General features: G+C 36.8%; 1 protein-coding gene across 9 annotated transcripts in view; it reads left to right on the plus strand.

The window, feature by feature from the left end:
* The window catches only part of DLG2 (discs, large homolog 2 (Drosophila)), a 2293993-nt gene that overhangs the window by 2098841 nt on the left and 170123 nt on the right, over window positions 1–25029 (plus strand). For all 9 annotated transcript variants that reach the window (XM_011938528.1, XM_011938530.1, XM_011938531.1 and 6 more), the window contains one exon: window positions 8087–8201. In XM_011938528.1, coding sequence (XP_011793918.1) covers window positions 8087–8201 — 115 coding nt within the window. The remainder of the gene's footprint in view (window positions 1–8086; window positions 8202–25029) is intronic.

Here is a 25029-nt window from a genome sequence, read left to right on the forward strand (position 1 = left end):
AATCTATTTCTCTCTCTCTGTCTCTGTATCTCTCTGTATGTCTCTCTGTCTCTCTCTCTCTATCTCTCTCTCTCTCTCTCTCTCACACACACACACACACACACACACACACACACACACACACACTTGGATTGGTAAGCCAAACATCTGTAAATCTTTAGCAATGGAAAATTCCATGTCACCACTTCAACACAGATGCAGTTTGCCAACTTGAGAGATGAGTTAAGTCAGGGGTTGAAGTAAAAGCTAGTAAAATCCTTAGGCCGTAGCCTGGAGAGATCCATCCCAAATCCTTCCAGTCACCAGAGCTCAGTGCTCTTGATGGAGGTGGGCATTCCAATGCATATCTGGGAGGGAAGCCAGCCTCCTCAAATAGTTCCTAATGGTGCCCTTCCTGACAGGATGACTTGAAAAGCAGCCAGGATGAGAAAAGCTCTATGTGTATCTCTGAAGCCTAAAGTAATGTGACTGGGCCCCTTCTGTGCATATCTGGTTCTGAAATCCCAGGAAAACTAGAAAAAGAAGAGGTAATGAAATGGCAACCATCTAATATTTTCTGAGCTCCAAATAATTAAAATTATTTTTGTATCATCAAATGAAAGAATCTTGACAAAGCATTGCTTCTTGAAAGTAAACAGTGTTCTATGGCTAATCCTCTTATGTGTGACTATTTGGTTAAAAGTCCAGTGGAAAGACAGCAGTAGTATATTTGTTTGGGATTTTCTAGTTTTAAACATTCTGAATTATCATGTTTCATTGATTATAAGACTCACATCTTCCCCTCTCCACAAAATTCATTTCAGCTTGTGAAGAGTCTTGTGTCCACCCTCTCCAAAAAAAGATGCTATCATTAATTGATGGTGCTTTTTAAAATCAATACTGCTTAAAAGGATGAAAATAAATTATATTCTCTTAGATATTCAGAACAACAATATATAGGGGTAGGGATGATTTCTCCATTTTACAAATGAGAAAACAGTATCTCTGAGTGGGTATGGTATTTTCTTAACATCTCTCAGAGCCAGGACTCAAATCCAGAAACTCTGATTCCAAGGTACTGCTTTAAACCCCAAGTTGCTCTTCTCACTCTGTAAGTAACCAGATAGTTCACAAAGATTTAACCTGTCCCAATTTGTCCATTTTAACACGGAACTGACTGTATTAGCGTCTTTCCATGATAGAAGGGTTTCTTGATATCCTGTTACCATCTAAAAAGAACGTGATACTCCTCAAATGGAGCAGATATTTAAATACCAAATGTTCTTTTTGTATTCACAAGAAGAAACTAGAAAATTACAAGCAACCATGCACTAGCCTGTGAGCCTCTTGAGGAAAAAAATCTGTTGGGTGGATTCAGTATCCCTAGCAATTAGGATTGTGCAAGGCGTATAGTAAACCCTGAAGAAATATTTACTGAATAAATGAAAGAAGGATGTTTCCACCAAATAAATGGAAACATTTATAATTGCTCACAGCACCTCATCCCTGGAGCAGTGATTAGAAGCTCTGCTAAGAATAGATGTAAATCATTCCTGCTTCATCCTTACCATGTACCCTTCCTGAGCCTCAGTGACAATGAGGGTCACATCCAGGTAAACAATATTGTGACCCCCAACAGACTACACACCATTGACATTTACCCTAGCCCTACTGGAAGTTATCCTAAAGCTCAAATTTCCTTTATTATAAGACATCAAGAGCTTCTAGTTCAGATGTGTCTATTTAAAGCATCGCGTATATACAGCAGGTGTTCTCTTCAAACTAATTCTCCTGTTGTGTGGAAATGGATAACTCAGCAGGAAAGTAGTCTCTGTTGCTTGGATGTGCAGAGTCCTGTTTACAGCCCAGTGATCTTACCAGTTGTTGTTAAAGCTGCACACGTTTATAACGAACAAATAGAAAGAGGGTGCCACTGTCACCATTAGTACCACTAAGAACTGCATATGTCTTTGTCCTAACAGGAGTTGCCAAAGTAATAACAGCAACACCTATCTTATATTTTCAAATCACTTCAGTCAAATCTCATTCTGAGTCTCACAACCACTTTGTGAGGTGAACCTCACAATTTGTAGATGAACAAACTGAGGTTCAATAACTTCCCAAGGCCTCATTAGTAATAAATGACAAGATTAAGACTAAAAGCTGGCCTTCTAACATAGAGTTTCTAACCGTGTTTCCTCTGTTCATGGTTTCCTCTTGTCCGGCAATCATGAGACACCTGGATGAGGTCGTGACTGATCCTGTGGCATGCTGCCCACCAGCTCACTTGGGAAAGGGGGAGGGCAGGCCATGGCCTCATGCTATTGCCTAACCCACTGAGTATGATGTTTTCTTACCTCAGAACCAAGGTAAGCCACCTGAGTCTTGAAGACATGAGCAGTTGGGCAGTTTTAATCAATGCAGATTAATCCTATTGCATTAAACAACACCAGCCTTCTTATAGGATACAATGCCTCCTTTTCTGTGTGAATGGTAGCTTTGCATTCTGAGTCGCCTTATTGACCCTTAACAAATTGCAAACAAGTGTATGGCAGAGCCCCCCTCACTGTGTAGTTTGTGATGTTCACATCTATGACCTTGCTCCATCCAAGTGTCCATCAGTAGCTCAAAGCCTTGAGACAATACTGATGAATGAAGTCACTGATATTCCTGAAAACAGCAGCAGCTTTGGAATTGGACATTATTCTCCTGGACTCCAAGTCAACTTATGAGAGTACGCTGAGTGGTTGCCTAGCAGATGAGAAGTTCCATCTGATGGCAAGTGTCCCAAAGTATGGCCATCTGTGGCTCATTCCTTTTTGACCTGGTGAAGACATAAATTCATAACAGGTAGAGGGAGGCTCTAACAGGGGTCTCTAGGAGCAGACACAGGTTTCCATTTTACTCAGTACAGAAAGGCGTTATAATTTTCACAAGTGATGAACAAGAATAGGTGGTGAATTACACACAGAATAGAAGGAATTGACAGTCATTACCAAGCGCCAATCTTTTAGATCCATCAGCTCTCTCATAATCTTCTCAACATATCTTGAGGTAGGTCTGATTCTTATTCCTATTTTACTTGAGAAAAATTAAGCACAGGAAGGTTAATAACTTTCATAGTAATGTATAGCTATTTAGTGGCACAACCAGGATTTTGACTCCATCTACATAACCCAAATCTTGTACACTTTTTACTATTATCATCCATCTTGTCCAAGTGAAAACAAATGCCAGAGCCCCAAAATAAATGCATCTAGTCAGGAACAATGGCTTTACATACCCAAAAATGTGGAGGAAAAAAATGGGTTATCATACACAGAGGTGGGGAAAGAACTAGCTGGAGGTAATATTTCATGAAGCTTCTCTAAAACATTTGCTTAGGAGTTGGGTTTCAGTGTTTTGCTTCTTGTTACAGAAGAAAATCCCCCCAAAACATAAAATAACTTGGAATTTAAAAAGCATTTACCAGTCACCTATTTCATGCAAAGCAAGACAGAAGAAAGTGCTGCATTTTTAATATTGTTCTATACCTCAGCATGATCATGCTTAATTTTCCTGTCCATGTCCTATTCAGGAAGCAAATTCTTTCAGGTTCTGACTTGTTCAAAACTATGAAAGTCATGTCTACACAGAAGGTAGAATGATATACCCTGAGGTTTGGGAATAGAGATGAGTGAGGCATCCCACGTCTCCAAGTAGCTTACAGTTTGATAGAGGGAAGGCCAGCATGCACCTGACTAACACAATAGATGAAAGGAAGGAAGAGCAAGATGTCAAGAGGGGAAGGGTAGATAATTGAGGAGGCCTTAAATTTTAAACAATTGTGGTGTTATAACTGATGTCGTGATGTTGTGATGTCATGGAAACAAAATGGCTTCATGGAGATCCAGGGTTGAATGCTAGCTCCATGTCCAATGTTACCTAGTAGCTCTGTGACTTTAGTGAAGTTAGTTAACCTCTCTGAACCTCTGTTTCCTCATCTGTAAAATAATATATCTACCTCAGAACTTTCTTAGGAAAAATAATATATTTTTTAAAGTATGTGGTACAGATCCTAGCTCATTGCAGGCGCTTAGTAAAAATGAATTCCACTTTGGATGATATAAAGATTGAAGCATTTGAAAATTTCATTCAAATGTTCTCCTGAGGCTTGGAATCAAGACAATGTTATGAATTTGACTGAAAAATGTTCCGAAGGGGCAGGCATAGATATGAGTAAAATATTTGAGGAAGAGAGAGAGAATTAATATTTAATGGATATGGTAGTGTTAGGTTTTTCTGTTTTAACTTGTTGAGAAATACAATTTCAGTACTTCTATAAAACATAAAGACTTTTATTTCACAATTTGCATAGCAGGTTTCGTGTTTACTTCTAGAGCATTTCTAACTATAAACTTCTTTATCTCCAAGAAATTGGAGACAGAGCTCTGCTGCCACAGACACACCATTTATATTTATAAACCCAGATCTTACTAGTTTTACTATGATGAAATTTCTTGGGTGTATGTTTAGTTTTCAAAGAAAAGGCAAAGAGACAGATAAGCCTCTCTGACATAGGATTTAGATTAAGATGACTGTCAAAATAGGAAAGATGAAAACAAGGTAGATTCCAATTAAGGCAAATGCAGTATAAATCATTCATATTGGGGAATTTTAACACCATAGAATGTCACGCAGTCGAAACATTTGGAAGGCATGGCAGAAAATATTTTGGGTATCTAAAAAGCCATACAGTAAGGCAAATATAATTTATTATCAAGGCAAGTATCCTATTGTGTTATATAAAATGTGGCAGCTTACAAGAGCCTAACGAAGTGTTGATTGTATATAGACAAAGTGTCAGAGAATTGTTTCCAATGTATGACATGATTGAGATGGAGAGATTTCCTAGAGAACAATAAAAATAGCAGAAGAATTTAGAAGTGGCAGTGATATGACAGAAATAAAGCCTTGGAATTAGAATATTTAGTCTTGAAAAAAGTAGTACTAGGGGAGATGCATGTTCATCTTTCTCCCTGCAAAAACATAAAAATGAAAATGTACAATTTCAGTACCTGGAGCCATTTTGTAACTGAATTCATCCAGGTATTCTACTCACTCCCTCATTTATTTTTTATTTACCAAAAAAAAGTTTATTGAGCATCTCAGACACTATGTTAGGAAAAGGAAGTTCCAAGGAGAATGAAAAATATTTCTTGCCCTCAGAAGGCTCAGTCTAATGGAAGATGAACAACTGTACAAATAACTGCAAGTTGATGTGATGAATACAATAAAGCAGCAAAGTGATTAAATGAGGGTTGAGACTTGCACAGAGTTAGATGTTTAAGAAGGGACAGCTGGAAGTTGGGATCTCCTGCCTTTATCATGGATAATAAAGTCTTCAAAGTTATAAAGGAGAGTGTCCTATCTCTCTAGATGGGAGATTTAGTGGTACTCAGAGGTGACATGTGGTATTTATCAAGTGGCAATGTAAAGCATGGATCAGAAAAAGTTAAGAGTTCCTGATCTATGTTCCAGACAAGGCCATTTTCTTCTCTGGAAAATGCTATTAGAGGCTGTAAGACTTTTGTGCAAAGCTTTGACCAGTAGTTCCACTTCTGGTGCACTACTAACCTGCTGTGAACATGCACCCATACACCAAGATCCCTGTTTATGATAGCAAAAAACTGGACAAGCCTAAATATCTAATGATAAGGGAGTTATTAAATACAGTCTAAACTATGGAATAGAGTATTAAGAGTATTAAGAAAAATGATATTTATGTACATGGTGGAAGGCAGGAAAATATCCAAATTGCACTATTAAAAAAGGAGAAAAAGTCTTAATACAATAAATAGTTATGGTCTCGTTTGTATGGGTATGTGTGTATATACACACACAGCTACCCACAAACACACACATACATATCCAGCACACAACCATACATGTACCACTAGGGTAAGCTGTAGGGAAAGAGAGCAGTGAGAGAGAAGGTAGGGGAAGGCAGAAGAGACAAGAGAGTCTCTCAATTTTTATCCTGTGTTTTTCTATATATTTCAAAATTTTCACTATCTATAGACTTCGTTTTGTAATTTAAAAAAGAAATGAGATAATGCCCATAAAGCATTGAACATATTGTCTGCCATGTGGTCAGCAATAAATGTTAATTGACTCTTCTAAGGTGACAAGAAAATACGACTTGCTCAAAATGATTTAAATCTGCATACAGTATCGTATCTTTATTTTTTAAATTTTAAATAAAGACAGGGTCTCTCTTTGTCACCCAAGCTGGAGTGCAGTGGTGAGATCATAAGTCACTGAAACCTTGGAATCCTGGGCTCAAGTGATTCTCCTGCCTCAGTCTCCCAAATAGCTGGGACTATATGTGTGTGTCATGTCTGGCCTGCATACAGTATCATATTGATGTTTATAAATAAATGTTTTCTCTCACTAGAAAGTGAAATAAATTTTCTTAAATTATAGTCAATAGGTTTTTACCTTAAATATGTTGTTAAATATGTGTTCTGCTTATTTAATCATTTAGGACTTAATTATTCAAAGCTAAGCATGAGCAGGAAGCCTTCCAAATCTGGATAATACCAGACTTTGCTTATGCACCAGAAATTTCCAGCCAACTAAATATTTAATATTCAGAGTTTATTTTCCTGTTATCTATTTATTACTGAAAACGAAGGTCAAATCTTTTAGAAAAGCTATCCCTACAGTACTCAATACATATTCAGTAAGCCGAAATGAAATTACATTTTGTAGAACTTTTTCTTATAAAGAATTTGAAACACTCTGTAAATAGATCATCTTTTATTATATTCATTCATCCTTGTTTTATTAAAGCTGTGAATAAATTGAATTGAAAATCAAATTGTTTTCTGAAATGTACTGATGTACTCTATTAAAATTCTTCATGGTGAGTTTCTTTGTAATTAAAAGAACCATTTATAATTTCAATTAACATTTTTAAGTTTATTCGTGGGTAAGTTAAGCCTGCTGAATTTTCTAAAGCAAGACATTGTTTTGCCAAGGAAATGATAGAAGTTTCTAGGTTGTGATAAAAAATGTTGAAATATCAAAAGACTTTTCTTTTTACATGTTCATTGTGTTAATTCGTACCTTAGAACCTATTCTTTCTTTATTTTTATTGAGTTGACATGCCAAAAATATTTTTTCTGTGAAACAATAGCAAAGGTATAATATATAGATTTCTTTGATTTTTTTTATACCCATAATTTTTAATGTTTGAAAAGTTCTAAAATTTGGCATGTGGGCAAAGTTATGGGACAAAATTGAAGTATGATCACAGTGGTCAACTTCTAGCAGACCCCCATCCCCTAACAAAACCTAGTTAAATTAAATGACATTTCTTACACAATTCATCACCAAACTCTTGATTGTCTGGTCTATCAGGCTGAGAGTAACTAAAGACTCTCCTCAATACCCCATTGAGTTGGGATTCCCATGGAATTTTTTGTTTGTTTGTTTGTTTTTTGCTTTTTGTTTTTGAGATAATTATAGATTTACATGCAGCTGTAAGAAATAACTTTACTTAGTTTCTCCCAGTAGTAACATTTTGCAAAACTATTGCATATTATGACAACTAGGATATTCACATTGACACAATTCATCAATATTATTCATATTTTCCCCAGTTGTGTGTGTGTGTGTGTGTGTGTGTGTGTGTGTGTGTGTGTGTGTTAGTTCTGTGTAATTTTATCACGTGCAGTTGCCAATATCCACCACTACAGGCAAGATAGAGAACATTTCCATCACCGCAAGGATACTTTACGTTGCCTGTTTATAACCACATCTACCTCCATCCCTCTCCATGATCCCCCATCCTCCCTCTCCCACCCCCAATGGACTTTTTACAAGTTGGTAATTTGGTGGTGGTGTGTTTTCTAGGTACCTTTTGGGAAATAACTGATTTATCATTTTCCTCTTGTAAATGTCTGTGAATAAATAATAGTAAACAGGCATACCCTTGAATTGTGCGTCTCCCCATTGTTTGGCAAAGGAACTAACAACGTGAGTGAGGGGCTGCCTGAGCTGTGCAACATTTCTAACTCTTGAAAGCACAGAGCCAAATTTGCTACCTCTGTTTCACTCCCAGATTACGCTCGATTTGAGGCCAAAATCCATGACCTACGAGAGCAGATGATGAACCACAGCATGAGCTCCGGGTCTGGGTCCCTGCGAACCAATCAGAAACGCTCCCTCTACGTCAGGTAAGCAATGGAGTATTTCTCTATCTGCACTTTGTGAGCAATTCAACTTGAGAAAACAAAGGCAACACCATGTAGCAACAGAACATATGTTCTAATTAACCCATGTTCATCAGTACACTACTGAAACATCTTATGTTTAACCATTTGGAATAAATGTCTGAAATGTTATTAGATTAAATTAGTTAAAGGTGCCTGCTTTTATCAAGTTATTCTTTGGCAATGTTATGATCCAGGATAAAGTGCTCAGCATAGGTTGCAATAAAAATAATGAGAAGAAACATTTTCATTTCTAATAAATCTTAAATGGCATATGTGGACCAAACCCTTGGACATTTGCTTACCGTCAATGTGAAAAGAAAATATTCCTGTATTATCTCCTAACCTGCCTGGTATTGACTGCATTAACTTTAGTGCATAAATTTAAAATCCATGGCATTCTTCTAAAGAGTTGTGTACTTTTCTCTAACAAGTTTTGGCAGAAAGACTTCCTTTTGTGTCATCTCCTTACCAATTGTTTCTCAGACCGTAAAAGTTACTTGTTCCTTGTCTGACAAAACTCATTAATTTACCAGAAAATGATAAATGATTGATTGAATGTGAAATGCCTTTCTGTCTTTCATCCTAGTAGCTACCTCTTGAGTTAAGATCCATCAACACTCAACTATAGCATGTTCCTCTTCCAAGACAAGCTTCCTATATTACTTCCAAATTTCATCAGTGCTGACTGTACTTTTAAAAATATATAAGTACTAACAGGCAAAAGGAAGAAAGTGATGCCTAATTCATGGTCAACATGAATCTATGTACCATATGGAAGAACCATGCCCATTCTTATTGTATTCTCCAGTCCCCACTCTGGCCCAGAATCCAATCTGACTCCAACCTGAGGTCATATTCTTCTTACCTGAAATTTTAGGCATGAGGTATATGTTATAGATGCTAACTTACATACTTGAGTTGAACTTTTGCTGTTGGTTCCACTTTGGCTCTAAAGTTAAGTTTTGTATGTATTTGTTATTCACAGCAGGGCTAAGAAGGGAGTGGGATTCTGGAAGGCACAGGTTCTCATAGGGCTTAATTTCCCGACTGAACCAATAAGCCTAGAGTCCCTTCTTATTCCAGGGAAGCCCTGAGATTAAGGAAAACAAGTTATTAACCCTTCAAATTTGGCCAACTCCATTTCAAAAGATTATTTTGATACCCTTAATTGTAATCTATGACTGTTCAGAAGCACCCTAGAGCATGTCTTGCAGTGACATCACAAATATGATGGAAAGTTAACAGTTCCATTTGTGGTTCTTCTCTCTTGTATTGTATTGTTGGTCTACATGCTACAAAATATTTTTAAATTTTGAAATGTTTTAGTTCTTGGTAGCAAGTGGAAAAAGTCAGCTGGGTTAATAGGATAGAACTAAATCAGTTAGTGTAACTGAAATGCTTATATACAATAAAGGTCGAAGGGAAAATTACCAAGTATCTTATTAGAGACAGAATGCATAAATTGTTAAGATATTAGAAGAAATTTGCTGAAATATATTGCTAATAGCTATTAAGTTGTGGAAGATTAAGGAAATTAAATGAAGTGATACGATATTATATAAAATTAATATACTTATTTGAAAGAGTAGTAATTAGATTTAAATCTTTATTCTCTAAAATCATAAATAAAAGTATAACATACAGAAGAGACAAAGACTTAGAGTAACAAAAGTAATAGTTGGAGATTGTATTGAAGGGAGGAACCTCCTTTTAATGAGACTCAGAAATACTTGACACTTCATAAGAAATTCCCCAAATGAAATCTCTATAATATACAAATATGGCATTTGGTTTCCAAATGTTCAATTATTACTACTTATTTTGTACCTAGAGGGCTGACTTTAGTATCTAAATGACTCTAAGAGACACAGAATTAGAAGAAATATGGGCCGTGCATATAGTTGTATCAACGAATCAGAAAGAAAGAACTTACAAGAGCCCCCTGGCCTTATTCTCATGAAAAGTGATAAAACAGACCAAAAAAAAAAAAGCAAGAAGCAAGGCCTAAATGAAATTCTTACCAAAAAGGATTCAACAAGTTTGTACCTTTGTACTTTTTTTAATACTAGTTTTGGCGACAGGATTTGCTTTGTCTAGAGTGCTTGTATAGGACCATGGTCAGTTGTGTTTATTTTAAAAAGTCAACTACTTGCTCTCTCAGAATAAATTACTAGCAGGGTTTCTCTGATTGTATAAATATAAGAGGATGAGCATGACTCAAATCTGAGAATAACATCCTGAAAATGGTATTATTCTCCTCACTTTGCTTAGCTTTGTGTAATTCTAGGGCTAGAAGGAACCTTAGTTATCATTGGGCCCTCAGCTTAATTTACAGAAGAGGAAACTGAGGCCTGAGGAGAACAGAGACAGAGACTTGCCTGGGATCCCACAGCTATCTGTGGCAGAATCAGCTCTCCTACCCGCAGTCCCATACGTCTCCCCACATCACTCTGCCTCCCTAAGGGCTTAGTTTATGTGGTGTCAGCTGTTGAATACACTTTAGCTGTGATTCCCAATCTGCTTCTGTCAGCACAGTGCTGGACTCTTTGATTAAGGAATAAGGAGAGGTGAAGTTCTAACACATATGTCTTTGGGGTTTTTGTTTAGGATAAACCATTCTGTAGGAATATGGGATTTCTTTCGTATTATTTATAGTTTTCTATGAAGCCAAAACCTAAATCAGGAAGCAAGCGCCTTCTTTGTTCTGTGAGAAACAATGTAGCTGACTTAGTAAAATATGTGCTTGCACCAAAAAACCATTCTTCCCCTTGGATTTACCTCCCATACCCTACACACACACACACACACACACACACACACACACACACACACGCATGCTCACACATATGCTCCCAACTCTCGCCCTGGTCCTGGTGGTGTCAGAATGTACCTTCCTGGGGTCTTGCAGAAGCTGCCTTCATTTCCCCACTAGAAATGATCTTCCCAGGTGGTGGCAATTTGTTTACCTGAAATTTTGAAGGGAGTGGTAACCAGCACTACCTGAGCCAGGCAGTATTTTAAACATGAGCCAACTCTCTCTATTTTCTAATCTAATTATAGTTTTTTTATTTAATCTTTTGTGTGAAGTGCTTGAAGTACTTTAGTGGTGCTGTGCAAGCGGAATTGATTATTGCTAATGTTAATTGTTCATGTTCTATGGGAATGATTTGGGTATGTTTGATTTAATATGCTACTTGTATTGTGTATTTCCTGCATTGTGAAACATATAGTGGTAGAACACTGTGAAACATGTAGTTAATTTAAAAATAAAGTTATAAATATGAATAAAATGTTTTTCAAAATGCCACACAAGTACATTATCAATGCTTCAAACATAGATGCATTTCGGCTCCTGAACTACTGGAATATGAATTTTATTGCATGTATTTTGAGGCTCTTGTTGTGGGCAGAGACGGCAGGCAACTGCCTTGGAAGAGTGAGTTTATGAGCTCATGAAGATCTCCCTCCCTCCCAAATATCCCTTTCCCTTCTTACCTATTTGCTGATAAAAGCTGGTATAATAAAGAACTAACAAGGCTTTTCCTGCTAGTAACAGGGATGCATCTTTTGTATAAATGCTACTAGGAGAAGCCAAAGATATGGGGGATTAAATTTATACAAAAGTGCAAATTTCTAAAGAACAATCCTTTGTTTTGATGAAAGGAAAGTTAGAGTACCCAGGAGGGCAAGGAAAAAAAGCAAATCATTCCACCAAGGGGAAGGAGAAAAAGGTCACAGGAAATAATGTAAAAGAAAAACTCAGCCCTGTTCACTTGTTAATAAAAGATATCGATTTTGAGAGTTCAAGCAAATAATCTCTGAGTTTTGAATGTGGATTTAAGAAACAGTTGCCGTGATTTATTCAGGCCTTCATCAAACATTTTTGAGTGTATATTATGTGCCAGGACCTATAATGGACACTGAGGACACAGCAGTAACAGTCATGGTTCCTGTCTGCAAGAAACTTACGTGTGCTGGGGAAGAGAGATGAAGGGAAGATAATTAAATGCAATGTGATATGAAAAGATCTGTTAGTTCTAGAAAGGCCTGGAATCTTGATTGCTTCCATGGAAGCATATCCGAATAATTCTTGAAGCTCTTATATGAGGTAACCGAGAGCCTTTCAAATATTTAGATGCAAAGTAAGAAGTACATTCTTTATCCTGACCCAGTAAATACATACACACATAAAACAGAAAAGTTTAGTTAAATAGTAATAACACCTTTTGTATACAGTGTACTTTATTTTCCATTCTATTTGTTTCTCTCCTTTTTAAAAAATGGAGATCATAGCTCATTAACTTGATTTAATAACTCACTAATGGGCCATGATTTACGGCTTACAGATGGAGTAAGCAAGAGGGAACATTCCAGGCATATGACACAGTACACAGACAAACAAAAGAGAGTGTCTTCACTACCTTATATTAAACATATCGAGGATCCTTAGACCCTTGATGTTGTAACCAACTTGGAAGGCAGTTATCCCTGCCACAGATGAGGAAGTAGAAATAGAGGGAAGTATTTGTCAGACACTTTCTACAGGTCAACCATTATTCTATTGTTTTACATGTATTATCCCATAGAATTCTCCCAAAAACCCTATGATTCAGGGGATATTGCCTCCATTTTATAGAAGAAGAAACTGAAACCCGGAGAAGTTAAGTGATTCCCCCCAAGATCACACAGCTAGACAACACGAGCATGGACATTCAGATCCTATTTGTGAGACATTGGAGAGCAACATTTAAGCACACAGTTGCTAGATTCTGCCAGATAGAAAAACATGTGAATCACAGTTCTGCCACATCCTAGCTCTGTGACCACAGACAAATCAGTCTCTCTGGGCTTTCTTTACCTGTGAAGATGAGTACAGTAATAGGATACCATAAAGTGGTTGTGAGGATTAAATAAAATAGTGAATTTAGATACCTGGCACATGGGAAGTAGTTGATAAATGTTGGGAATATTCATCATTTATTATGAAGCCACCTTTTCCCTGTCAGACAGAGAGACCACAGAATTGGTTGCGACTAAGATGCTGTTTTCTCAGCAGTGAGATAAGCCTTTCTTATCCCATTGCTTGCCTTCAGCAAAGGAAGGAGGACAGATTTTCTGTTGACTTTTAGAATTTTGCTCCTCTAGAGCCCATGAAGCCTGAAGGGGTGGTCAGCATTCCATAGCTCCAGAATGCTCAGCTCTGTCAATTCATCAGCATTTCTCACCCAAACAAGGCTCTACCCAGAGGCAGAATCTGAAAAGAATTCAGTAGAAGCCACATGATAGAAAAACTCACTGCATAAGGCCATTCCAAGTCTTATATATATGTTATCGGTCTTCCTAACCACATGATTTCTTCTATTTCCCCTAGGCATTCTTCGCCCCTTTCCAGCCCCCTGCTCATAGTTTTGTTCTGAATTTCAAAGTCTTATTTCTTTTAACAGTGGTTCTAAGTCTGTATGTTACTCAGAGTTGCTACTACCTGAGATAGTGTTTGCCTCAAAGGCTATGTAATATGGCAAATGCACTCAGGTTAGCCTCTTGCCCCTTGTTTAACTTAAGGCATTCGTACATTGATTCCTTCATGCCTTGATTCTTTCATTCAATAAATGTGGTATTTGTACTTACTTGCAATGTGCCAGTCTGTAGTAGATGTTAAGGGCACAATGATGAATAAGACCACAGAACTCCTTTCCTCAAGTTTCTCACAGTCTAGATCTATAGGCAATCCAAATAGTATACAGACCATTATGGTAACTCACTTCCTGATACCCCATGTGTTATGTGCCTTGCAATTATTATCCTGTTTTGATTTTTGCAACATGCCTATAAGACTTCCTGAAGTGAAATTTGCCCAGAAGACCACTAATATTTGAAACTCACCTGTTAACATAGTGACTACTCTGGTCCTTGTTAAACTTTTGTGATAAAATGTTTTGAAATGAATCAATATTATTCAATACTGGACCTGCAAATCCCAGTAATGTCTTGATGTTTCATAGCTCTAGTACTTTATGCCATGGTGCTTGGCATAAAGAATTCTCCTTAGGAAACATTTGTTAAATGAATTAATTCCAAGACTATCTTTCCTATACAAATGTGAGAGAAAATATTAAAATGTAAGCCAAGGTATTTGAACAATCCTGCAGAAATCCAATACCAGCTTGGCTGACACCAAGTGCATTGAGTCTGGTTGTATCCTCAGGATGCAGACTCTACCTGCTGCTACTGGGATCTCCAGAAAATATCTGGTACTGCAAGGCCTTTCAGGCTGTTTCATTTGTTTGCTAAACTCTGACAAACTCTTTAAATTGGGACCTAATTTAATAATGGATTTAGACGAGCACACACAGCCTATACCCTCTTAGTCAGAAAACTTGAGATGAGGGAAGGGCCCAGGGTGAACCTCATTCTCAACACAATTAGTCTTTCTATTCCTGGGAACTAAGGTTATATCAAGGGCACTCTCAAAAAAACACATTCCATCCTGGACACTTTGCCTTTGAGATTTTATTCTGGGTGAAGGGTGTTCCCACCTGGTTGATTTTGGTGGGAGGGAAAAGCTACATCATCATGTAAGACACTCTGGTCATTTATTTTTTTCTATAGTAGCAAACATATCTTTTCACTCTATTTTCTGCCCCATTTAACTGCAGGTTAGTAGCCTGGGGATGATAAAGAAGAGTGTGGAATGGCAGGATTCTTCACTCCAGTGGTACAAACTGCTTCCAGCTTCACTTGGCGATGGATTTCTTGAAAACATTTAAGGCAAAGCCATAAAGTCTGTGGACTGTGTTATGAGTCACATTTTTGTCTTCTTCCCCTCCAATCTTGGACCCAACATGTTAGCTGTTTCCCAGAGAACATGCCACAGTCAGCTGTGTGCACCCCCCTGCCCAGTACTTGTCACAGGGCTAACTGACAGTGGTATTTTTATTGCATACGTTCGTTTCCTCATAATTCTTATTTAACAACATTATTAGTCATTCACTTAGAAATATATTGACTATGATATGTTGCAGCAGAATAGGAAATAGAAACTTCTTGAATTCAGAATTACTTTTCTCTCTTAAAATCTTAGTAGGGGCAAAGGTAACTGGGAGGGGAACATAAGAAGGTACCTAAAGCAGTTTAACAGGATGAAGCAGAAAGTCTGGACAGAGTCTAGACTTACAAGAGCACTGGTTAAATTCATATTGATGATACAACTTCTGTTTTATACTTTGTACTGATTTCCTTCAAGTAGACCTGGCTTCTCATCCAGAATTCATAATTTATCATTATGAATAATGATAGTTGTGTATAGCTTATTGTTTGCTAAAACTTGAGTGTCGCTTTTATAAAATGGACATAGTACCTAGTTCACAAGCTTATTAGGATGAAGTTAAACTGAATGTATGAAGGAGGCTGCTATATGGGACTTGTTAGGCAAAGGCAAGTTCCTTTCATTGTTTCAAGTACTTAGAGCCTGCCTCCTAAACTGGTGCCTTCTTTAAAGCAGGATAGATTTTGATTCTTCATTTATATTTTCAGACCCATTAGCATAATGCTTACTCTTTCAGGTATTTGCATTTTTAATTGTATCCTTAATTGTAGAATAAAAGTCTTTGTCTTTAGGCAGCTAATTTTATGCCAGAAATAGAAAGAAAGAGGAGTCATTGTGGACTTGGGAGTTTCTTCTTTCCCCTGCAATCATAGGCTACCTGATTTTAAAAGGTTTTTAATTTTTATATTTCTATAGGAAGAGGGACAAAAGTATCCTGGGTGACTCTTCCATTGACCATCATGTTTTCCTCCATTCTTCCACTTCAAGATCTAGAATCCAGATCTCATTACTGTTAATGGTTGACCTGTCATTAACTGATTCATCCAGAAAACCTCTTCTGAGCCATAAACATCTACCTCATACTCTGCTAGACTCTGGAAATAAAAAGATTAATACAACTTCTTTTCTGCCATTAAGGAGCCCACAGATCATTCCTACAACCTAGATTCTGCTTACCTCTCTACTAATCCCATGGCAATCATATTTCCAGAAATCTCTCATCTCCACAGGAGGTACTTCACCTCATAACCCAAAATGATTAATTTCTAGAACAAACCAGATAGCTCTATCTAAAAAGGGGAGAACAGAACAGTAAAAGGTAAGACACAGAATGCTCACAGGAGGATAGGTGAGAAGGGAGGGCATGAAAAAATTGAGGGAGCTCCCTTCTTCCCCTTGCCCAACTGCCAATCATGTAGGTTAGGTTGTTTCAAGGGAACAAGGCATAAAAGACATAAATCACTCGTCCTTTAGTCTCAGTGTTTGAACAGTGTCTGACACTTCTTTAAATTAACTTCAAATACTTATGGAATGAACTTTTTGATTAGCAGTTAAAGATGATGATTAAACAGAAAACGGTATTAAGAGAGCCACCAATGACTGGTGGAATCAAGCACATGCTCCTCTGTTTTCCTGTGCACCACATAAACAGCTCTCCTCCAGTCTTCATGTGCTCTTTCCTGTACGTGGACTCACCTGCCCCCTCCATTGGACTGTGAGTATCTCAAAGATGGAGATTTCATCTGCTTAAAGTCTGCATCTATACAATCTGGCATATAGTAACTGCTGAATCAATTAAAATGAATGGATTACAGATCTCACTAAATTGGAGCGAGTCTAACTCTATTTAACATTTTACCTAATTACGTTATGGCTTGCAAATGGTTTACTGACTAGGCTCCTTGCCCCTTGTTAATCAAATTAATATGCAACCCTATTTGGTAATCATCTCAGATTAAATTTTCAAAAATTATTTAACCAAAGTCACTATTCCTATATAAAATAAAATAGACTTTAAACCAACAACAGTAAAAATCAAAAAGGATAAAAAAGGATAGTACACAATGATAAAGAGTTCAATTCAACAAGAAGACTCAACTATACTAAATCTATACACACCCAACATTGGTGCACCCAAACTCATAAAACCTTCTAGACCTATGAAAAGACTTAGTCACGCAATAATAGTTGGAGACTTCAACACCTCATTGACAGTGTTAGATCATAGATACAGAAAAACTAACAAAGAAATTCTGGACTTAAATTTGACTTAAATTTAATTCTAGACTTCAATGTAACTGAACCAATTGGACCTCTACAGAATACTCCACCCATCAAACACAGGATGTACATTCTTCTGATATGCATATGGAACATATTATAAGATTAACCATAAGCTCAGCCATAAAGTGATTCTCAATAAATTCCAAAAAATCGAGATCATACCAACCACACTTTCAGATCACAGTGAAATAAAAGTAGTAATTACTACCAGGAAGATCTCTCAAAACTACACGATTACATGGAAATTAAACAACTTGCTCCTGAATGGCTTTTGGGTAAACAGCAAAATTAAGGCAGAAAAAAAAAATCTTTGAAATAAATGAAATCAGAAATACAATATACAAAAATCTCTGGGATGCAACAAAAGCAGTGTTAAGAGGAAAGTTTATAGCACTAAATGCCTACATCAAAAACTTAGAAAGATCTCAAATTAATGATCTAACATTACAGCTAGAGGAACTAGAAAAACAAGAACAAACCCCCCAAAGCCAGCAGATTAAAAGAAATAACTAAAATCAGAGAAGAACTGAACAAAATTGAGACTCCAAAATCCATATGAAGAATCAACAAAACCAAAAGTTGTTTCTTTGAACCAATAAACAAGATCAGTAGACCACTAGCTAGTTAACGAAGAAAAAAAAGAGAGGATCCAAATAAGCATAATCAGAAATGACACAGGTGACATTACAACTGATCTCACAGAAATACAAAAGATCCTCAGAGACTTTTATGAATGCTTCTATGCACACAAACTGGAAAGTTAGAGGAAATGAATAAAGTCCTCAAAACACACAACCTCTAAGATTGAATCAGAAAAAATTGAAACCCTGAACAGAATGATATTGAGTTCTTAAATTGAATCAGTAATTAAAAACCTAGCAACCAAAAAAAGCCCTGGACCAGATGGATTCACAGCCAAATTCTATCACATGTGCAAAGAACAGCTGATACCAATTCTTCTGAAACTATTCCAAAAATTGAGGAGGGACTCTTCCCTATCTTGTTTGACAAAAGGAAGCAAAGAAAAGAAAGGAAAGAAAAAGGAAAGAAAGAAAAATCACAGGACTGTATCCCTAATGAACATAGACCAACAGTCCTCAACAAAATCCTAGCAAATCAAATCCAGCAGAACATCAAAAAGTTAACTCACCACCATCAAGTAGGCTTCATTCCTGGGATGCAAGATTGGTTCAATATATGCAAATCAATAAATGTGATTCACCACATAAACAGAATTAAAAACAAAAACCAAATGATCATCTCAATAGACATGGAAAAACTTTAAAGTTCAATATTCCTTTATGATAAAAACCCTCAACAAACTAGGCATAGACGAAACATACCTCAAAATAATAAATGTCATCTATGACAAACCCACAGCCAACATCATAGTGAACAGGCAAAAGCTGGAAGCATTCCTCTTAAGGACAGGAAAAAGACAGGGAAGCCCATTCTTACCACTCCTATTCAACATAGTACTGGAAGGCCTAGCCAGAGTAATCAGCCATGAGAAAGAAATAAAAGGCATCCAAATAGGAAAAGAAGAAGCCAATTTATCTCTGCACTGAAAATGATTCTATACCTCGAAAACCCTAAAGACTCCACCAAAAGGCTCTTAGAACTGATAAATGGTTTCAATAAAGTTTCAGAATACAAAATCAATATACAAAAATTAGTAACATTTCTGTAGTAGCACCAATAACCTTTAAGCTGAGAGCCAAATAAGGAATGCAATTCCATTTGTAACAGTCACAAAAAAGAGTAAAAAACCTAGAAATACATCTAACCAAGGAGGTGAAAGATTTCTACAAGGAGAACTACAAAACACTGTTAAAGAAGTTATAGATGACACAAATTTTAAAACACTCCAACCTCATGAATTGGAAGAATCAATATTGTTAAAATGGCCATACTGCCCAAAGCAATCTACAGATTCAACACTGTTACCATCAAACTACCAATGTCATTTTTCACAGACTTAGAAAATACACTCTAAAATTTATATGGAACCAAAAAAGAGCCTGAATAGCCAAACCAATTCTAAACAAAAAGAACAAAGCTGGAGGCATCACATTTTGCAACTTCAAACTATACTATAAAGCTACAGTAACTAAAATGGTATGGCACTGGAACAAAAACAGATGTGTAGAACAATGGAACAGCAAAGCAAACCCAGATAAAGCCACACATCTACAGCCATCTGATCTCCAACAAAGTTGACAAAAATAAGCAATGGAGAAAAGACTGTCTATTCAATAAATGGTGCTAGATGGTGGTAGCCAGCCATATGCAGAATGAAAGTGGACCCTTACCTCACACCATATGCAAAAATTAACTCAAGATGAACGAAATATTTATTTATTTATTTATTTTTGAGACAGTGTCTCACTTTGTCACCCAGCTGGAGTGCAGTGGTGTGATCTCAGCTCACTGCAACCTCCTGGGTTCAAGCGATTCTCTCACGTCATCCTCCTGAATAGCTGGGAATACAGATTCATGCTACCACACATGACTAATTTTTGTATTTTTTAGTAGACACAGGATTTCACCATGTTGGACAAACTGGTCATGAACCCCTGACCTCAACTAATCCACTCACCTCAGCCTCCCAAAGTGCTGAGATTATAGGCATGAGCCACTGTAGCTGGCTGGATTAGAGATTTAAATGTAAGACCTCGAACTATGAGAACCCTAGAAGAAAACCTAGGGAATGTCATTCTGGAAATTGATCTTTGGAAAGAATTTAGTACTAAATTCTCAAAAACAATTGTAACAAAAACAAAAATTGACAAGTGGCACCTAATTAAACTAAAAAACTTCTGCACAGCAAAAGAAACTATCAACAGAGTAAACAGACCACCTACTAAATGGGAGAAAATATTTGCAAACTATGCATCTGACAAAGGTCTAATATCCAGATTCTATGAGGAATTTAAGTAATTCAACAAGCAAAAAACAAATAACCCCATTAAAAAGTGGGCAAAAATCATGAACAGACACTTCTCAAAAGAAGACATACACGTGGTCAACAAACATGTGAAAAATGCTCATTATCACGAATCCTCAGAAAAATGCAAATCAAAACTGCAATGATATACCATCTCACACCAGCCAGAATGGCTGTAATTTAAAAAATTTTAAAATAACAGATGCTGGCAAGGCTGTGGAGAGGCAGACTTATTATGTGCCAGGCAGTTTGCTAATCACCTTATGTAGATTATTTCAATTCTCACAAAACTCTGTATGACAGGTTTTATTATTATCTCCATTTCAGAGAAGAAAAAATTGAGATCAGATTTCAGTTTTACTCCCAAGAGACTAAACTGGGACTAGGACCTAACCATGCTATTCTATTCCCCCTACCTATTGTTTCTTATGGCTTTATTAAACAGTTTTCACATATTTAATTTTATGTGATACAGTATGTCTGTACATAGGTTTTGTTTTATTTATTTATGTATTTATTTATTTATTTATTTTTGAGACAGGGTCTTGCTCTGTCACCCAAGCTGGAGTGAGTGGCACAATCATGGCTCACTGCAGCCTCAACCTCCTAGGTTCAAATAATCCTCCTACCTCCCTCCCAGGTAGCTGGGACTACAGGTATGTGTCACCATGCCTGCTAATGTTTATTTTTTGTAGAGACAGGGTTTCCCTATTTTGCCCTGACTGGTGTCAAACTCCTGGGCTCAAATGATCCTCTCACTTTGGCCTCCCAAAGTGCTGGGATTACAAGTGTAAGCCAGTGTGTACAGCCTGTAAGTAGGTATTATTTTTCCCATAGTTTTCAGATAAAGAAGCTGAGATTCAGAATATTAAGCTATATACTCTTTTCTCTAAGCATAAAATAACACCAAGTCCTTGACTCAATCTTATCCTCTCTTTAAGAATGTGTAAACACAACTCATATATATATATGTGTATATATATACATATGCATATATGTATATTTCTAGTGTTTGCTTTGTATTTTATTTACTGTCACGTTGCATAGGACATGAGTTTTAATAGAACTACTTACACATTTTATTAAATGTCGAATAGACAGTTGAGTATTATATGGTCACCTTAGATCCTGTATTCTAGTTTGAAGATGCCCAGAGCATATGGATTTGTGATTAAATTGAGAGAATCCCTAATGAGTTGTGATCATTACAATTGTATGAGCTAGGTCCCTGTCTCTCTTCTTCCAGGATAGATTCTACAGCCAGCATAGCTATCTACCTATAAATTCCCACATTAAAGAGCACAGTCGAAGTACCTATCACACAATGCCTCACCCAGGACCTGCTATATAATGTGCAGGGGCCCAGTGCAAAATGAAAATGCTCAATTCTTGTTCACAAATTAATAGCAAAGCCAGGCATGGTGGCTCACACCTGTAATCCCAGCACTTTGGGAGGCCAGGGCGGGCAGATAACTTGAGGTCAAGAGTTCAAGACCAGCCTGGGCAACATGGTGAAACCCATCTCTACCAAAATCAAAACAAAACAACACAAAAATTAGCTTGGCATGGTGGTGGGTGCCTGTAATCCCAGCTACTCCGGAGGCTAAGGCAGGAGAATCGCTAGAGCCATGGAGGTGGAGGTTGCAGTGAGCTGAGATCGTGCCACTGAACTCCAGCCTGGATGACAGAGCAAGACTCTGTCTCAATCAATCAATCAATCAATCAATACAAATAAAAAATTAGTAGCAAGAAAGTGAGAGCAGAGCATAATGCCAGGTGTGGGGCAGTGGAACACAGGTCTCATACCCATGAAGCCATTCCTGTTGACCCCCAACTTAGGACATTTCATTCAAAACGGAAAGCATGATTATTTTCCTTAATATGTAGTATAGTAGAGGTAAGAAACACAAAATCAGCACTGGGAACATTTTCAAGGATCCAAGCTTTATCCTTTTTCTAAAAGAGTATTTTATACAAATTAAGTATATGCCTGCTTTTATGATATGTAGAAACATTTTCTTCTAGTCCGCTTCCTGCTTGAGAAACTTTACATTCCCACTTGTCCTGAACTATTAAGGGTCCACTTTGAGTCATCTGTCTTCACTAAAGCAAATCTTTCAAAAGCTAAGTGGCATCATTTCACATTTATTTAGCACCTGCAGCACACTTTAGTCTTCTTGTTCTGCAAAAGTTTCTGCCCCTTGGCCCTTCTCTTTAGGCCTAAATTGTAAAGAAAATGCATAAAAGTGCCTCAGAGGACTTTGAAAAACAGTGGGACCAGTTGGATGCTTGTGTGTTTCTCATATGTCATTGCCAAAATAGAGAGGCTGCAAGAGTTGTAAATTCCCCTGGCTGGCAACATTACAATTTAAAAAAAAAAAAAAAAAAAAAATCATAGAGTTGATATGGAATTGACAACTACATTGTACCAAGTAAGAATTCTAAAAATAATAAACAAAAAGGCAAATTATAATATATATTTGAATTGGTTTCTCTTTAATATTGCCATCATTTCCTAGAAGAAAGGGCATTTTAATGCCAAAAGAAACATATGAACATAATCTGAGCATCAGAAAAAGTCCTCCAAATATTATAAATTTGTAGTTTTAAAACCTCACTGGATAGATCTCCGCATTTTTTCTATCCATATAATCTTACCTTATAGCTAAAAAAATTAAAGCAAGCATCATGATAACTAAGTTGTTTAATTCTTAATCTTGAGTATCTTGGATCTGAACCATTCTAAGATCCTTAGGAATGCATTTTTTTTAACTTTTTCCTTTTCTTGACAAAGAAAGACATCTTTCAGATTTTATTTTTCTTTGTGTACCTATGCTTTCTTCATCTTTTATGCCATTTTCTCAATAAATAAGAAGCCCAGATCCATCTTCTGTGATAAGCTGATGTTTTTCAGTGATACTTATTAAAAGATAAAAAGGAATCTTTCATCATCAAAATTATTTTTCATTTTTAAAGTTGTCATTTTTTCTACATTTTAAAAACAGACCCACTTTTTGACAGCTTTATTGAGATATAATTGATATGCAAAAAGTTACACATGTTTTATATATACAATTTTATGTGTTTAAAAAAACAGGTTTTTTTAAAGGTATCATCACATTATAGAATCTTTCATTGTATTTTATAACATTGTATATTCTACATTGTTTCAAACCAGATTGCTTACCTCATGTACTTTTTCCCCTTAATTGTCTTAAAATGCAGATGTGTTCTTTAAAACTCAGGATTCCATACTTTTATTTATTAAGAAATCATACAATTATCTGATTCCACAGGTAAAATAATGAGAAAATGTGGTGTGAACTGAGTAGAAGTTTGCAACAAACAGTGTATTTAATGGCTTCTAATGCCCTCTAACATGAAAATCTAATTCTCATTTAAATTAACTTTGTACCTCTTACTCTAGACAAACCTCTTTACCAGTTCCAGTGGCTTCCTTGGAGCCAGTTTCATCTTTCTTTTTCCTGTTAATGAGGGTTCCTAGCCAATCATCAGGAAGGGGTCTCTGCTTGTGTTTCTGGTTGCTGTAAATCCAGATGAGTGGGGAGTTTCTCACCTAAAAGACCTATGCTGAATGAACACCCTTGCTGGCTTTTCATAGGATAACTTTTCTCTATTCCTAAAATTCTGTGTTCCTGCCCCTTTCCTCATAAATGGGGTTCCCCATGATACTTCCACCTCCACAACACGCTCAAATCCTCTTATGAGCCCTTGATTACATCATAGATTTAGGTATCCTTAGGATGAGGAGCTGGCAGTGAACATTCAATTCTCATAGTATCTATGAGAGAGCATCATTACTATCCCACTTTACAGTTATGAAACCAAGGTTAGAGAGCTTACGTTATCCCCCAAATTTACACGGCAAAGAAGGCAGCATGATAAAAACTCAGTTCTATCCTATGCCAAATACCTGCTCTTAACCTTAATTTCCATGGCTTCCAGAAATACCTCATTTTCTTAGATGCACTTGATTTCATATATGCTCTCTCATTCCTATAGGTACTTAAAATTGTTAAAGCAAGTTCTATAAGTTTTGGGAAATACAGTCATCTAATAAATGGTGCAACTCCCTCAGTAATAAATGAGGACCTTAAAGATCATCAATGAGTAGATCTTTGACATGAAGTTATACTAGTTCAGATGCAAACTATGGGATGCATTCGTTGACGATGCATCTTTAGCAAAGAGGCATGAGGTTTCCTGCTACGGGATGCTACACAGAGGATAAGAGGATTGCAGAATCTTCTAGCTGCCTTAGAGCAAGTATGATGGAATGGATATGGGTTTAAGTTTTTCTTCAGTAACTATTAATTATAAAATACTACATAGGATGCTGTCAGGGGTAAAAAGATGAATCAGACATGTCTTCGAGCATCCAGCTAAAGTTAGTTGCAGAAAAAAAACAAAAAACAGAAGAAAATAATAAGCTATTATTGTGAACACAAATTCTGCTCCAGGATCAGACACATATGCAGAGGGTAGGAAATAGGGGAGATTTGAGAAGCTAACTATGATGGAGTCTCTTGTAGTAGGTTCCAAAAGTAAAACTGTATTTTTTTGTTGTTGTTATCTTTGGCAGTATATTTCCCCTCTGTAAGAAGTATACACTACCAGGCGGGCACAGTGGCTCATGCCTGTAATCCCAGCACTTTGGGAGGCCGAGGCGGGTGGATCACGAGGTCAGGAGATCGAGACCATCCTGGCTAACA

This window comes from Colobus angolensis, unplaced genomic scaffold (genome assembly GCF_000951035.1).
Source record: "Colobus angolensis palliatus isolate OR3802 unplaced genomic scaffold, Cang.pa_1.0 Scaffold174, whole genome shotgun sequence".
In the NCBI taxonomy this organism is placed as follows: domain Eukaryota; kingdom Metazoa; phylum Chordata; class Mammalia; order Primates; family Cercopithecidae; genus Colobus; species Colobus angolensis.